Consider the following 14222-nt stretch of genomic DNA (forward strand, 5'->3'; position numbering starts at 1 on the left):
CTTTATTTCACTTAAATACTAATTCATACCAGAGAAAACGTGTTCCGTAGGCTACACAATTTAGTGTGAGGTTATCTTTTGCTATAATTACCCAACTTCTATAAATAAATGAAAAATTAAAAAAAAACGGAAAACGTGATAAAATCAAAGCGATCTAATGAGTACTTAAATTAAGGATTTAAGTATTTACAGAGCATGTTACTCATTATGCATCTTTTGACCCAAAAAACAAGGTTCACTTTGTGCATTTCATCCGTACATATCTAATTGGACGGGTAGAATGCAAGTAATCTTCAATCTGCTTTTTCTTTTTTTGGCCGAAAAAAAATCTGTTTTTCTTTTAATTTGTTTTTTTATATTAAAAATAGATATTTACCAACTACTATGTATAACTCACATTGAATAGAAAGGGACTTGTATTTAAAATAAAGATAATAAAAAAACTCACTTTGAATAAAGTCACGCCAACACTCTCTCAAAAATAAAAAGTCACACCCAATATCGTAGATCTTATTAGATTCGAATTACCCCTCCCTTAATTAAATAGAGACAACTATCCTTAAACTAAAAGTTAAAATCTTTTATGATAAAATTTCATATGTTAGAAGACGCCCTAAGTTTGAACTCCTCTCGGCATCTTCCTTTTGCCAATATTATAAATACCCAAATTTTAATATTTGGTTGTAAATTACAATGCATGAATTCCATGTAAACTTGGTGCCAAATTCAACGTTACACTTCATAAGTTGTCTAAATTTAGATATAGGCGCATTTTTTGGTGTTTAATTTGTAATGACATGAGATTCGTTTTTTGGATCTTGTAAAATTAGAAGAAGAAAAAAACTTACAAAAGTCCATCCATTACCTAAAGAAAGATTGGGTAATTTATGCCCTTGTGGCTGATGGACTTGATGTCTAAGTTATGAATACAATTATCGGTTACTCTTTTAAAAAAAAAAAAAATTAAGAACTTAAAGGTTCCTATCTTAATCATTCGAAGACGTTAGATAACAATATTAATTGTTTCTTGATTTATCGGGACTGAACTGAGGGTTACTCAAACACTTTGTATCAGAAATAATAGTGGCTCCAAAAACGCACCTTAAAGATAATCAATTGTTACAACTAATGAATAATCCAGACCGTATAATCTAGAGATTTCCCCTTTTTTTCTTTTACTTCGCCCTAAATTAGTGGTTAAAACGAAGGGCTAAGTTAGTCATTTGGCGTATATAGTGAGTCATATATATATATATACTTGAAATCTTAATCAAACAATAATAAGAAAGTTTTTTTGTGAAAGGAAAAAAGAGAAGAAAACCAACAACCATGCAATTTGGTCGGAGGTATTATTGTTGTGTGATCTTTTCTCTCTTTTCTAAGATAAGAAAGGCAAACAAGAGGAAACATAGCTGTTGAGAGTTTGAATCTTCACAGCCAAGTAAAAATCTAATTACCTATTTTGCATTTTTTATTTATTTAAAAAAGACCTAATTGACTAATAAATAATACCAAGAATCCAGAAAAATTAATAATTTCTTTTAAAGCGTTGGAATTATGAAAAAGAAAAAATATATATATAAAAAAATAAAGAGAGAGGTAGAGAAAGCTGGCGAGAGATGCATGGGCCATATAAAAACAATCCCAGCGGCAGCGGTAGCGGCAGAGAGACCTGCACGCTCAACAACAGCAACTACTCTACATCTACATCATCACTCTTTCACAAGCACCTTCATTTTTCTCTCTCTTATTTATTAATTTTTTATTTTATTTAATATTTTGGTGAAAAAACCAAAACCCTTCTGTCAAAATAAAATAATAGTAAATGGGTTATTTTTTGTTTTTTCAAATATGGGGTTGTTTTTATTTAATTAATGGTGTGATGTTGTTGGTGTTGGAAATTACAAGCACGAGACTCCTTCTCAAGAAAAGCCAAACCCCACGCGAAGAAGAGAAGAAGAAGCAAAGGAAGGAAGGAAAAAAGAGAAAGAAAGCAAAGAGCAAAGAAAGAGCAGAATAAGGTGTCTCTCTCTTGGACTGATTCGTTTCAATCGCATCTATCTCTTCAATTCCAAGCTCCTATTCTCTCTCTCTTTCTTTCTATTCTCTCTCTCTCTCTTTCTCTCTCCATCTCTATATTAACAAAGCTAATAGCATCATAGCAAACAAAGGAAGGCCAACAACAAAAACAAGAAGGAGAAAGAAAAAGTAGGTGAAAACAAAGTGCCCCAAGTAAATAAAAGAGAGAGAGATTGGAAGAAGGGTTAGAGAATGGTGCTGATGCTGAAGAAGGTGGAGGTGGTGGTGGTGCCCTCTCTCAATATACATAATTCATCTGATTCCTTCTCTTTCTTTCTCTGAAAAGTATATATCTTTCTGTTTTTTTGTTTTTTTTGGGTTTTTTAAAATCCTTCTACTTCTCTATCTATCTATCTATTTCTCATTGAATAGTCCGCCTATTGCTTGGTAGGGAGGCATCTTTCATGCTTGTTATGTGCTAGCGTTTATTGTTCTTCATTCCCCTTATTAAGTTCCTCTGTCATCTTTTGGACTTTTTACCAATTGCCAATACCAAACCCCTCTCTCTGTCTTCCCCACCTATTCTTTCATTTCCAATACATTATACATTTATTCCTGTCACAATCTTCTCTTCTTATCATCATCATCAGCATCACCAATCTACAATCAACAATGGCAGTTCAAGCTCAATACCCTTCAAATATCCTCTTTCTAAACAGGTTTGCATTCTCTCCTCTTCTTCCTTGGTTTTGGATTTTTATCAGCAAACCATATCTTCAATCTATATGTCTCTCTTATCTAATTAATCCCTGCTTTGGTTTCCGCTGATTCTGCAGAAACTCACAAGACGGGCATGATTATTCCTTACAAGCACAGCCAGGAGGATATCTTGATCAATCCCACATGCTATTCAACAATGGAGGAGGAGGTGAGTCTCTTCAAATTCATATCTTTTGATCACCCAATTCTGCTTTTGGGCCATAAACACCAATTCAATCAATAAAAGATTGGTTTTTTTGAATTTGGTTTTGATTGATTTGATCACAGCAGTCAATAATACTACCAATCAGCGCAAAAGAGGAAGAGAAACTTCAGCTGCCACTGAAATCTCACCTTCAATCCTTCCTTTCTCTCTGCAACAACAATCCCAACCTCCTCCTCCTCAGCTCATCGACCTCTCCCAACTCCACAGCCACAACCACAACCACAACAATCCCAATGTGGTCTCCACAGGCCTCCGTTTATCCTTTGGGGACCAACAACAACAACAACAGCAACAGCAGCAACAATTTCAACAGCATCACAATCAACAACAACAACAACACTCTTCAGCTTTGTTCTCTGTTTTAACAGAGGACTTTGCTACCCAAATCAAACACCAGCGGGACGAATTAGACCAATTCCTTCAAGCCCAGGTAATAATTTTAACTTTCCTGAAATGGGTTATTAACGTTTTTTTTAATTTGTCCAGAAAAGGCAATTGAATTGAATTTATGGTTTTTGTATTTTTTATAGGGGGAGCAACTGCAGCGCACATTAGCAGAGAAACGGCAGAGGCACTACCGTGCGCTACTGAACGCAGCGGAGGAATCAATAGCTCGTAGGTTGAGAGAGAAAGACGTGGAGGTTGAGAAGGCCACGCGTAGAAATGCCGAGTTGGAAGCACGCGCTGCGCAACTTAGCGTGGAGGCCCAGGTGTGGCAGGCTAAGGCCCGGGCACAACAGGCCACTGCTGCGACCCTACAGGCCCAACTGCAGCAGGCCATGATGAGCGGCGGGTTTGTGGCGGCTCAGGACAGCAGGAGAGGGGACGATGGAGTAGCATCCTCGGCTGGCGTAGAGGGCCAAGCTGAGGATGCCGAGTCTGCATACATTGACCCGGAAAGAGTGACCATGTCTGCCCCGAGTTGTAAAGCGTGTCGAAAACGGGTCGCCTCGGTGGTTATACTGCCATGCCGTCACTTATGCCTCTGTACAGAGTGTGACCAAATGGTTCAGGCCTGCCCATTGTGCCTCTGCATGAGAAATTCAAGTGTGGAAGTCTTTCTTTCTTAGTGCCCAAGCCCAATGATGGAAGCCCAGGCCCAGGAAGAGGCGAGACGGCATAAGAGCAAGGGTATTAAAAAAGAAGTGAAGAAAAAAAAAAGGAAAACCAAATAATATTTGGGGTATAATAAAATTATGATTTGTTCTTTTTTTGGGAAAATATTCCGATATCCCACTCAATTTTATTTTTTTTCACGTTCTCTTTTTGGTTCCCCCTCTTGGAATGATTTACCTAGAGGTAATGTACATGGCCACATGGGTAGTGGCATTGGGTTTTTATTTTTTTTTTTATTTTGGTGAATTCTATTCATATATAAATTCTTTAATTTGAAAAATTCTTTGCACTCTGTGTTTTTATTAGCATAATATAAAGGTGATGTCAATATGGTATATGTTCACCATGTTTACCTCATAGTATAAATGATGATGTCTTTTATTATCATGCATAAAGCTTCTTTCTACCACTTTACCATATTTCACTCAATTTTTTTTTTTTATACCTTTTTTTTTGGGTTGGTGGTGTCTTTCCACCATACCATAATGTGACATGCAGTAATGTTCAACATTTTAAGTTTTTGTCTGTCACCACTGAGAAGCTGATCGAAAGGAGACAAAATCAAGATTTCAAATTTGAAATTAGGTTTTGGGGAAACATGAAGAAAGCAGGCATGAGGTATGTCTTCTAGTGTTGAGGAAGTGTGTCTTGTAAGGCTGCTCATTTCTTCACATCAAAGAGGTTCTGGTCCTCTTTTAACTCTCTACTTTCCCATCACCTATTTTCACTTTCTATTTACTCATCGAACAAGGAAAGAAATAGAAAAGATAAAAACACGTCTTCTTTTTTTTTTATGAGCCAAAGTTAGGAAGGAGAGGGAGAAAACTCGCACACATGGCTACCTAAGCCAATCCAGCTAACATCCCATTAGTCATGTCTTTTAGTGTTAAAAATAGATGAAAATAGATGACTAAATGAATACAATTCATAAATTAGTTTGATAAGTTGAAACTTCATAATAACTCTAACAATTTTTTTTGGGGGGTACAAAAATACTTTCACAGCTCTGGTTTCGCTAACTTTATAATTATCATCAATTGGTTTATAGCGGGAATCGGACTCCATTTGATGATTTGCTTCCTTCCTTAGCTTGGTAAATGCCTATGGCAAAAAGTTTGGCTAGAGGAATTTGATATTCAGAGGGCTAATATATTCATTTTCTTTTTCTAGAAAATGTTTTAATACTTACAACTTGATAGGGAGTAACCTTGAAGGAGTTTTAACTTGCCATGTACGTGGCTTAGATCATATTGTTTTGACCCAAATTTTGGGTTAGGGTTTGAGTTAGGGGTTAGGGTTGGTTGCCAATTCAAAGTCCGTGTGTGCGTAAAGTCTATGGAATGGGCTTTGAGAGTGAACAGCCCCAAATGACTGAGAATGTTACGCAAACCAGCTCATTGCCCGAGAACCCATGATCAAACGATCATTTCAGGGTAGACTTGATTAACGGATCGTGTTTATGTTGTCTTCTTGCAAATTCGCTTTTTTAATGAGTTGATACGAACTCGACCACTAAATTAACAGGGTCAGAAACTAACAGAGTCTGTTAAAATAATGAATGACACAACACAACTTATTTAAGAGCCAAAATGCGAATCAGGTACAAATTTAGAGACTAACTCCAAAAAACCCTAATTCATATAATTCTGTTACAAAAACCTAGAACTGTGGAGAAAATCATGTCAATATCAATAATGAGGGAATTGAATAAAACCGAAGGAAGACTTGATCCCTTGTGGCATTATAGTGAGTAGCTTCATCTGTGACAAGTCAATCATAATAGGTGTGCTCCCACTCAAGATAACAGTGGTAGATCAGCCACATGTGACGACTTCTAATGCCTTACAACTTTCACACAAGCTTATTCATTCATGAGAATTGTGACCCAAGTCGAAGTTCTTGAAGATGATTAGGACAACCGAGCCTTGTTTTAAAGGAGGGGGAACCTACAACCGAGAAGTGTTCCTTCATCAACCACAACCATATGAAGAAGTCCAAAACTAGCACATTATTATCAACCTCAATTTGTACGTTTGGTCTTTGGCCCCATACCTGCATGTCCACAACGTCACTCTCACACACCCGAAGGAGGTTTTCGTTCCTTGTTTTCCAGCTCATGCTAATTGAAGGAAAAAATTGTTCCAGCCGAGCATTTGAGGGCACAATGTCAAAATTGATATCTCATAAATCTTGACGTCAAATATTATTTTAATTTTTTTTTTTAAAACCCTTAAACTCCATTATTATTTATTATTATTAAAATTTTATGAATCATATGAACTCTATTTATTTTAAATTTCAAATATAAGTAAATAATGTGATATTTAAAATTTAAAAAAAATATCACATTATCATTATCAAATTCAATATTGTACATTTTGCATCTATTGGGACCATAGGAATGTGATTAGTCACAATGGCGGCATCTACATAGTAGCTCACCATGCTCTACGACTTTATCCAAGACCAATCACTTTTCTTTTTGGCCTTTCTATTGTTTAACAATAATTGAAGAGAGGGACGGACCTAGGTCATGGCTAACCTAGGCTATAGCCCAAGTGAATTTTATTATTTTATAATTTTTTTTTTTCTTATATTTACTATATAAGTTTTATGGTTTAATTCAGACTAAAACTAACAGTTTACAGTTTACTAATAAAGTAAATCTAGCCAATCTCATTTTGAAATTTTGAGTCCGTCTTTTAAAGAAACATAAATTTATTTAATTAAAGATTGGTTGAAAGGTGCCTGCATTTGGGGAGAATGGCCTCCACATATTCCACGATGGCTATTTATAAAAGAAGGTCAAGTTGAATGTTAAATGCTATGCTATAAATTATTGTTAGTGGTGCTCACATTTTGGAATGCTTCTTTCATTAAGTATATGCGAATATTATGTAACAATCATCATACTGATAGTACAAATCAAAGTTAACAATGAAATTAATTGACTGGTTAAGATTGACCATTAATTATTTCATTTGAATTTGTGAGTAATGTAACTTTCTAGTTCACACGAATAATAAATAGGTTGGATAGTATTTTATGAATCCTTGTAGAACTATTAGATTTTTTTTTATTGGTTTGTTAGAAAATACGTCAAATGATTTTTTTTTATTTTTTTTATTTTATGGAGAAAGGTAATAGATTGCATTCATAATTCAAGTTTAGAGGCTATCAGCTACAAGGGCCAGTACAAATACGAATAAGCACATAAAGTTTATACAAATACGGAAGTACTATGTAAATGAAATTTTAATTTAAGGACAATTGTATGAGTTATAAATTCTGTTTATCAAATTGTAGAGACCTTTAGGAGCTCCTAAATCTGAGGAGAGAGAAAGGACTCCTAATGACTCTCTATAATTTAATGATGTTTTACTTAATGAGTATTTCAAACCTTCAATTAATGTTTATTATTTTTTATATGATTTTTTAATAGAGATGGACCAATTTAAAAAGAGTTATAGCATTTATGACTCCTAAACTAGAGAGCATGATTAGAGTTTAAATTTTATAGAGAGCTCCTAAATTTTGGAGTTTAAAATAACTTTTATGTGTTTTTAGCTAAAATTTAACTAAAACATAGAGAGCATGATTGCGGATGCTCTTACAATATCACTTATATCAAAGAAAGAAAAAACAAACTTCAAATAGTAATGCTTATGAAAGAAAATCATCGAGATAAAAGAATATTTAGTAAATTATCAAATCCAAGAAATTATAACAAGAAGCTAGAATAAAATACAATAAAAATGATATATTAATTTTCCCATTGTTAAATCATTATTGTTGTTGTTGGATTTGAGTTCATAGCTGCCTCCATAATGGTTTCATAGTAGCATCATGCCATCTGACTCTGAGGGCGAAGGCATGTGACATGATCTTATTCATTCTCACCAGTCAGTACAGCACGAGCCAGATATGAGTACATGAATTGGAAAATAATGCCAAGCCTTAAGCATATGTGAGGCCAGGCTACTATACCCCTGTTTAACTTTTGAAGAGATTGTATAGTCGTTGTCGCTCAAGTGGGTGGTTTTCAGTTGTTGATGCATCTAGGTACTTCAAACGTATCAACAACTATGAGACGGCTCATTTAAATTCGAGCGACTAATCAAAACATTCTAGATCATAATTTTTAGCCTCATTCAAATTGAGATTCATTGAGCCTTTTTCTTTCTTTTTTTTTGTTTTTTCACAAACACATATATGTTTATCTGTTTTATACACATTCTATTTAGAATTTGTATTTCTACGAAAAGCATAACTTTTAAAATCAAATAAAAATTCAAAATTGGCAAAGATTCGATACATCTTTAACCTATTTCTAATCAAGATCATGATAAGCATGAATAACTTGTGCTGCGCCAAACTCTAATAAAGACTATTTGATTTGTATTATTATATAGAGTGTGACACAAAGTACCTAGCCTACGTAAAATTCTTTACAGCTTTCAAAGGAGGGGAAAATTCTTGATTTGTACTCATATATAAATTGCTTGAATTTGGTAGAAGCATGGAAAATTCTCTACCTCCACAGAGCCTCCATTATTGTTGCCGCACGCTTTCTTGTAAAATCAACAACTCTAATTAAAGCAATTTTTCAAGTGCATGGACACGTTTTTAGTCCTTTGGATCTTTGAAATGAAACAACTGGCCACAACCAACAGATATATGTTGAATTATTTCAATTCTGAACTTCTTCTGCAACGATTACTAACACATAAAGAATCACATTAAAATTTAAAATTAAGTACCTTCAAAATCGAATGAGATCAATTAAAGAGGAGTAGTTGATCCAAATTCAAATTTCTTAATTCCCCTATCTAAATTCTCGAGCCATAACTTTCTATATTCCTAATAATAAGTAAACATGCATATATCTAGTAAGTAGTGATATTATTTTTTCTATAGTCCACAGACGTGCATGATTTCCACTGATTACTGATCTTATTGTCTGAATTATATAATTAACTCCCAAGTGTGGCTATACCTTGCAGATTGTGATCACGTGACCATCACACTACACCGTCCAACATTGCTTCATGAATGAAGGGATTATGTGATAAAAAGCTGTTAATTAATATAAACTTAGAGAGCTGTCATGTTTTAATTTGAGGACAAACAAGAGGTTCGTTGCACTTGATCAGGTGCAGAGCTAGCTAGCTTGACTCATCACTCATTTTGCTTATTAAATTCCATTCTTCTTTTCAGATTATGATGGATTGGTGTAGAATATAAGCTAAGATTGATCCATATTCCAACCATTTACATGCCTAGATAAGTTCAACAAAGATGACTCATTAACAAAATGATCGTCACTAACCAAACAATTGTTTAACAAAGATGCAACCATATGCTTAAGAATATTTAACAAGTAATAATACAATAATCTGGCCGGATTTTCATCATATTACTTTGTACCTACGCACTAACACTAATACGAATCGTGACAGGCTTCTGTCTCTAGTGATAGAATACTTATTTATTGACATTCTCGACAAAATTTCGATTTACCTTATCTTTCTCTTAAATAAATAATAGATAATGAAAAAAATACAAGGAATATCCATTGAAAGATGAAATGTATATGACAACTACTTGATGTACTAATTAATTACCTTGGCTGCAAGCCAAGGAGAAAGAGAAGTGGCAACTGCCATACATATACAGGCATTTGCATTTCCTTTGTTCTTTTGACGCTTTGTGGTCAATGTGGGGAAGGTGGAAGACAGATGTATCGTCCTGTCTTCTTGTAGCCAGCTAGTTTGATCTCAAATTCTTGATCACTCTATGACACATTTACTATGCATTGAACTTTTTTTCAAATTTTAAAACCGTGGATCGTGAATCTGCATCACACGTTCAAACAAAAATCAATGATCCGTTTAAATGATTTCATTTTAAAATCTTTCAAAACATATCGCAACAAAACACTGTTTAAGGTAGATTTGAGCTAGAATTGGTTTCTTGTTATCAATTTGTATCAAATCTCAATTACCATAATAAATCCAAGTACCTATTTCCAGCTACGTACCCAAAAAATAATTAAGTGATAAAAGCATTTGTATATATGGACGACTAAGGAAGGGACCCCTTGACATGATGTGCAATGGATCACACTTGGACAATGCACAGAGACATAAATCTGCTGCACAACTTTGGTACCGTCCATTATTACAACATGCATGTTCTTTGGTACTTATAATTTTTTCTTTCTTTTGGTATTTTCTTCTATTATGTGAGTTGGATGTTTCCTTTTCTCTTGTGTTGATACTTGTCATCCAAACATAATAATGAAACAGTGATTGATGACATTTCTTTTCAGGGCACAATGCAGCATGTAAATGATGATACTATTTTTTTTTCTTTCTAATCTACGTTAGTACACAGTGTCTAATCTGAAATCACCAGGACAACGTCCATCATTGTTGAAACCAATACATGTGCATACTGTATTTTACTTCGTCATGATTTTCCCAGTGCATAATTGTCGTCTGTGAGATTTTGAACTCGATACTTGTTATGATAAAGTGAGACCATATGAAATGGTCACATTTTTCTTCTTCTCTAATAATAATTTTGCAATTGATCTTAAGGATATCAAAAACGAGAAAGGCTAAAATGAGAAGTTATAGTACCTCGTAATTATAGTCTCTCGTTATAACCTCTCAGAACAGTCTCTCTGAACTCTATTTTACAGTAATGGGCAGAGTAAGTAGGAAAATTAAACACCCAACCTCTTTTCCAATGGGCTGATTGAAATGTATGACCTCTACCTCAACCACTTCCACTTGTTTGTAAGGTCCACTGGTAGATTCAAGCATCCAATCCCTTTGCAAATCTGGCATGCAACTATCTTGGTTGAGGAGGGGACCCCATATTGGATTTTTCTTTCTTTCTTTTTTTTCTTTTTTTTTTTTGGTCTGGCCCCATATTGGATGTTATGAACTCTGCAAATTTAAAGGTTGGGACTATCAGATGATTATGACACACCCTTTAAATCTGCAAACATACTGGACTGGAACAAAAAAACAGATTTTAACTTTCACCCACTTTCAAGAAATAAACAAATTTCATATTCACAATTGAAAATAAACAAATTTACAAAAATGTAGTATTAATTGTTTTTGTAACTCACTGCATTTTCCAAAAACCTGTGCTTAGAATTAGTGCTGTAAGGATTGTGACCCATGCTGAATACACCAAATAAAAAAACAAGCCACTGCTACTGATTGCCTGGCTGTCCCATTAAGAGGATGAATGAATTTAAGAGCCATCACAGGGATATTCAACTACTTTATTTTTGTTTTTATTCATAATTTCTATGACACCAGTCACGTGGTGTATTCGGAACATCCAAAAATTACTACAGTAAAGAGATAAAATATCATTAATTTAAACTATGGCAAAAAAAAATACACTAAAATATGTATTAATGTGCCCTCCATTACCCAAAAAAAAAAAAGGTACTCACAAAAAGGAAATGCTCAGAACCAACAAAACTTCGGCACCAAAATATTTGCAGATGAGTTGGGCCCTTTAAGTCCTGTAAAGGTTCATGTGTAAAGGTTCATGCCCATATGTGCTATGCTATCTAAAATCGCAGACTCATTTTGGGTTGGGCCTTGAGCTAATGCAATATCCATGCATGGCCTTTCCAGCCTTTCAGCCCACTTCTAAGTACAAACCCTTAACTTTTCCTTAACAAAAAAATATGCGTATTTTGGCTGGCGAGTTCCAACAGGTCTTACATGTGCAACGGGGATGTCGTTGTAGTGGTATCCAACTTAATCATACAGTGACATTAGAGAAAATTAAAACAATGACAGTGTCGATTGGTTTGAGATAGTGCCACAGTAGCATTCTCGGCACATGTAACTTTCTCTCTGTAGATGGAGCCGATGATGCATATGATTCCTAAAAGAGTCGCTCTTCAAATTGCAATACAGGTATACAACATAGCAAATCATGGTACAGAGATACATCGATTTGTTTACTGTTATCTTCCATCTTTTTTCCCTGTATTTTGTGCAATCTCTCCTACCTATCCACTGCCTACCTACCATTTGTCTTGGATCTGATTGATTACAATTGTTTTGGTTCATGAACGCTTTTCTTGGGTATGTCGTCTAGCTAGCATGTAAATTAAAAGGTTGATTAGTTTATTGTAACTTTACCCTCTAGTGGATTTATGAAAAACAAGAAGCTGGTAAGCTATGGAGGTGATAACAAGATTGATTGTGATTTTACTTTTGGTTAATGCAATTTGTAATTAAAAAGTATAAAGCTAAACAAAGTAGTCAAAGAGCCTTGTTGGCTTACAGTCAATAGGTAATATGTGGTGACTGAAATTAGGTTCTAATAGAATCAATTATATTGTTTCGTTGAAAAAAAATTGCAAACAAATGGGCTTGGGTCTCGTGTTTGGGTCTCTCGAGTCTAGATGGCTTTTGTTTGTAATGAAGGAGTCCTTAATGTCCATTCAATCAATGAAAATATTTAAATTAGTAATTTTCTTATTATAAGAAATTATTAATGTTGTTTGATAATCATAAAAGCCAACTGACCCCAAAAGAAATATAATTGAGTCTATTATTTCGTCTAATTGTATTTTTTTTTTTTTAAAGGTACATGATGAATACCAACTGTTCAATTGCTTTGAATTAGCACTTTGAATGATCATTTTCAAAGTGAAAGTCATATATGTAGGTTTTGATTTGTTTATTACAACAACAGGTGCACTGGTTTTTTTGACGAGTGATTCAACAAAAGAGATGACTAGGTGGATTTAGATTGTACATAGAAATGATGTCAATACCTTAACCATTTTTATTTAAACTTATCACTCTCTCTCCCAACTCAACATCACTTGACATAAGCTCATAGTCTATAATAAGCACTCTAAAATATTTGTCTTACACAAACGCGTGAGTTTGTGTCGATTTGAAATACTATCACATTGACATCCTCGAGGTGGGGCCAATGATGCATACGTATTCCCTAGTTGCTTTTCAAATTGGGTCACCAGCACTGCAGTTATACAACATGGTAAATCATGCTACAAAGATACATCGATTTGGTTACTTTTATCTTCCATCTTTTTTCCCTGTATTTGTGCATTCTCTCCTACCTATCCACTCCCTAACTACCGTATATCTTGGATCTCATTGATTACAATTTGCTTTGGTATATGAACACTTTTCTTGGGATAGTCGTCTAGCATGTAAATTAAAGGGTAAAAAGCAAAATGGGAAGAAGAAAAAAAACAAAATTCAAACGGTTGGTTAGTCTATTGTAACTTCACCCTTTTGTGGATTTGTAACAAACAAGAAGCTGGTAAGCTGTGGAGGTGATAACAAGATTGGTTGTGATTTTACTTTTGGTTCTCTTACGGTGAGTAGTTGCTCTGTGGTAGGTTACAGGTTCTAAGGCTGTGTTCGGGTGTGGGATTGGAATAACATAAAGGTCATTCACCGTGTGTTTTGTACGCCGTAAAGTGTCATTCATAGCAAAAGACTGTAAGCAGTAAACCTCGTCGTAATGATGTTTCTCAATTACAACGTGTTTTTCCAGTCGCAAATAATTCCACGAAAAACACACCGTAATCTTAGTAGTATTCACATTATTAAAAAAAACTTTCCTAGAACTTACTTGGTAATCTTCTTCGATAATCATGAAGCGAACTGACCGAAAAAGAAGTATAAATCCAGCTCAGTTGCTTTAATCCTCATAGTGATTTGAGCTTGATATGTATGAATTGTCTCTGGACAACGTTTTGTATGTGCTGATTTTTATTCATCAACACTTTGAACCTTTTCAACGCTCAGTTAAGGAAATTATTGCTACCTCCAACATGACTTCGGAACCTTCCTTTTTTTTCTTTCATTCATAAAGAAGTTGCCACCCGCTTGAATTTGAGAAGGTGTCTATAAATAAGATTCCTCTAAGACGTAACTTTCATCTTTCACCTTCATTCTCTTTTTTCTCCTTTTCCTATTCTCTTTTTTCTCCTTTTCCTTTCCCAAACACTGACGCATAATTTCTTAGTTTTTGTGTTTCTTCCATGATAGGCACAAACAGTGGCGGATCTAGGATC

At 34.5% G+C, this 14222-nt stretch overlaps 1 protein-coding gene across 2 annotated transcripts; it reads left to right on the plus strand.

The window, feature by feature from the left end:
* The first annotated feature begins 1845 nt into the window (after positions 1-1845).
* Positions 1846-4409, plus strand: LOC117628867 (E3 ubiquitin-protein ligase BOI). 2 transcript variants are annotated; one of them, XM_034361418.1, is made up of 4 exons: positions 1846-2738; positions 2856-2947; positions 3070-3434; positions 3535-4409. In XM_034361418.1, exons 1-4 carry the CDS (start codon positions 2692-2694, stop codon positions 4072-4074), a joined length of 1044 nt encoding a protein of 347 aa, XP_034217309.1. In that variant the 5' UTR covers positions 1846-2691; the 3' UTR covers positions 4075-4409. The 2 variants fall into 2 exon arrangements, with proteins under 2 accessions (XP_034217309.1, XP_034217308.1); XM_034361417.1 differs by having other exon boundaries at positions 1849-2738; positions 3067-3434.
* Positions 4410-14222: the final 9813 nt, after the last annotated feature.

The sequence above is a fragment of the Prunus dulcis genome, chromosome 5 (genome assembly GCF_902201215.1).
Source record: "Prunus dulcis chromosome 5, ALMONDv2, whole genome shotgun sequence".
NCBI lineage: Eukaryota > Viridiplantae > Streptophyta > Magnoliopsida > Rosales > Rosaceae > Prunus > Prunus dulcis.

Bases quoted from the DNA above. Each gene is read 5' to 3' on its own strand.
- LOC117628867 (XM_034361417.1), top strand. From the start codon at position 2,692: ATGGCAGTTCAAGCTCAATACCCTTCAAATATCCTCTTTCTAAACAG. The intron at 2,739-2,855 runs GTTTGCATTCTC...CTGATTCTGCAG, and splicing joins AATATCCTCTTTCTAAACAG to AAACTCACAAGACGGGCATG. The intron at 3,435-3,534 runs GTAATAATTTTA...TATTTTTTATAG, and splicing joins ACCAATTCCTTCAAGCCCAG to GGGGAGCAACTGCAGCGCAC.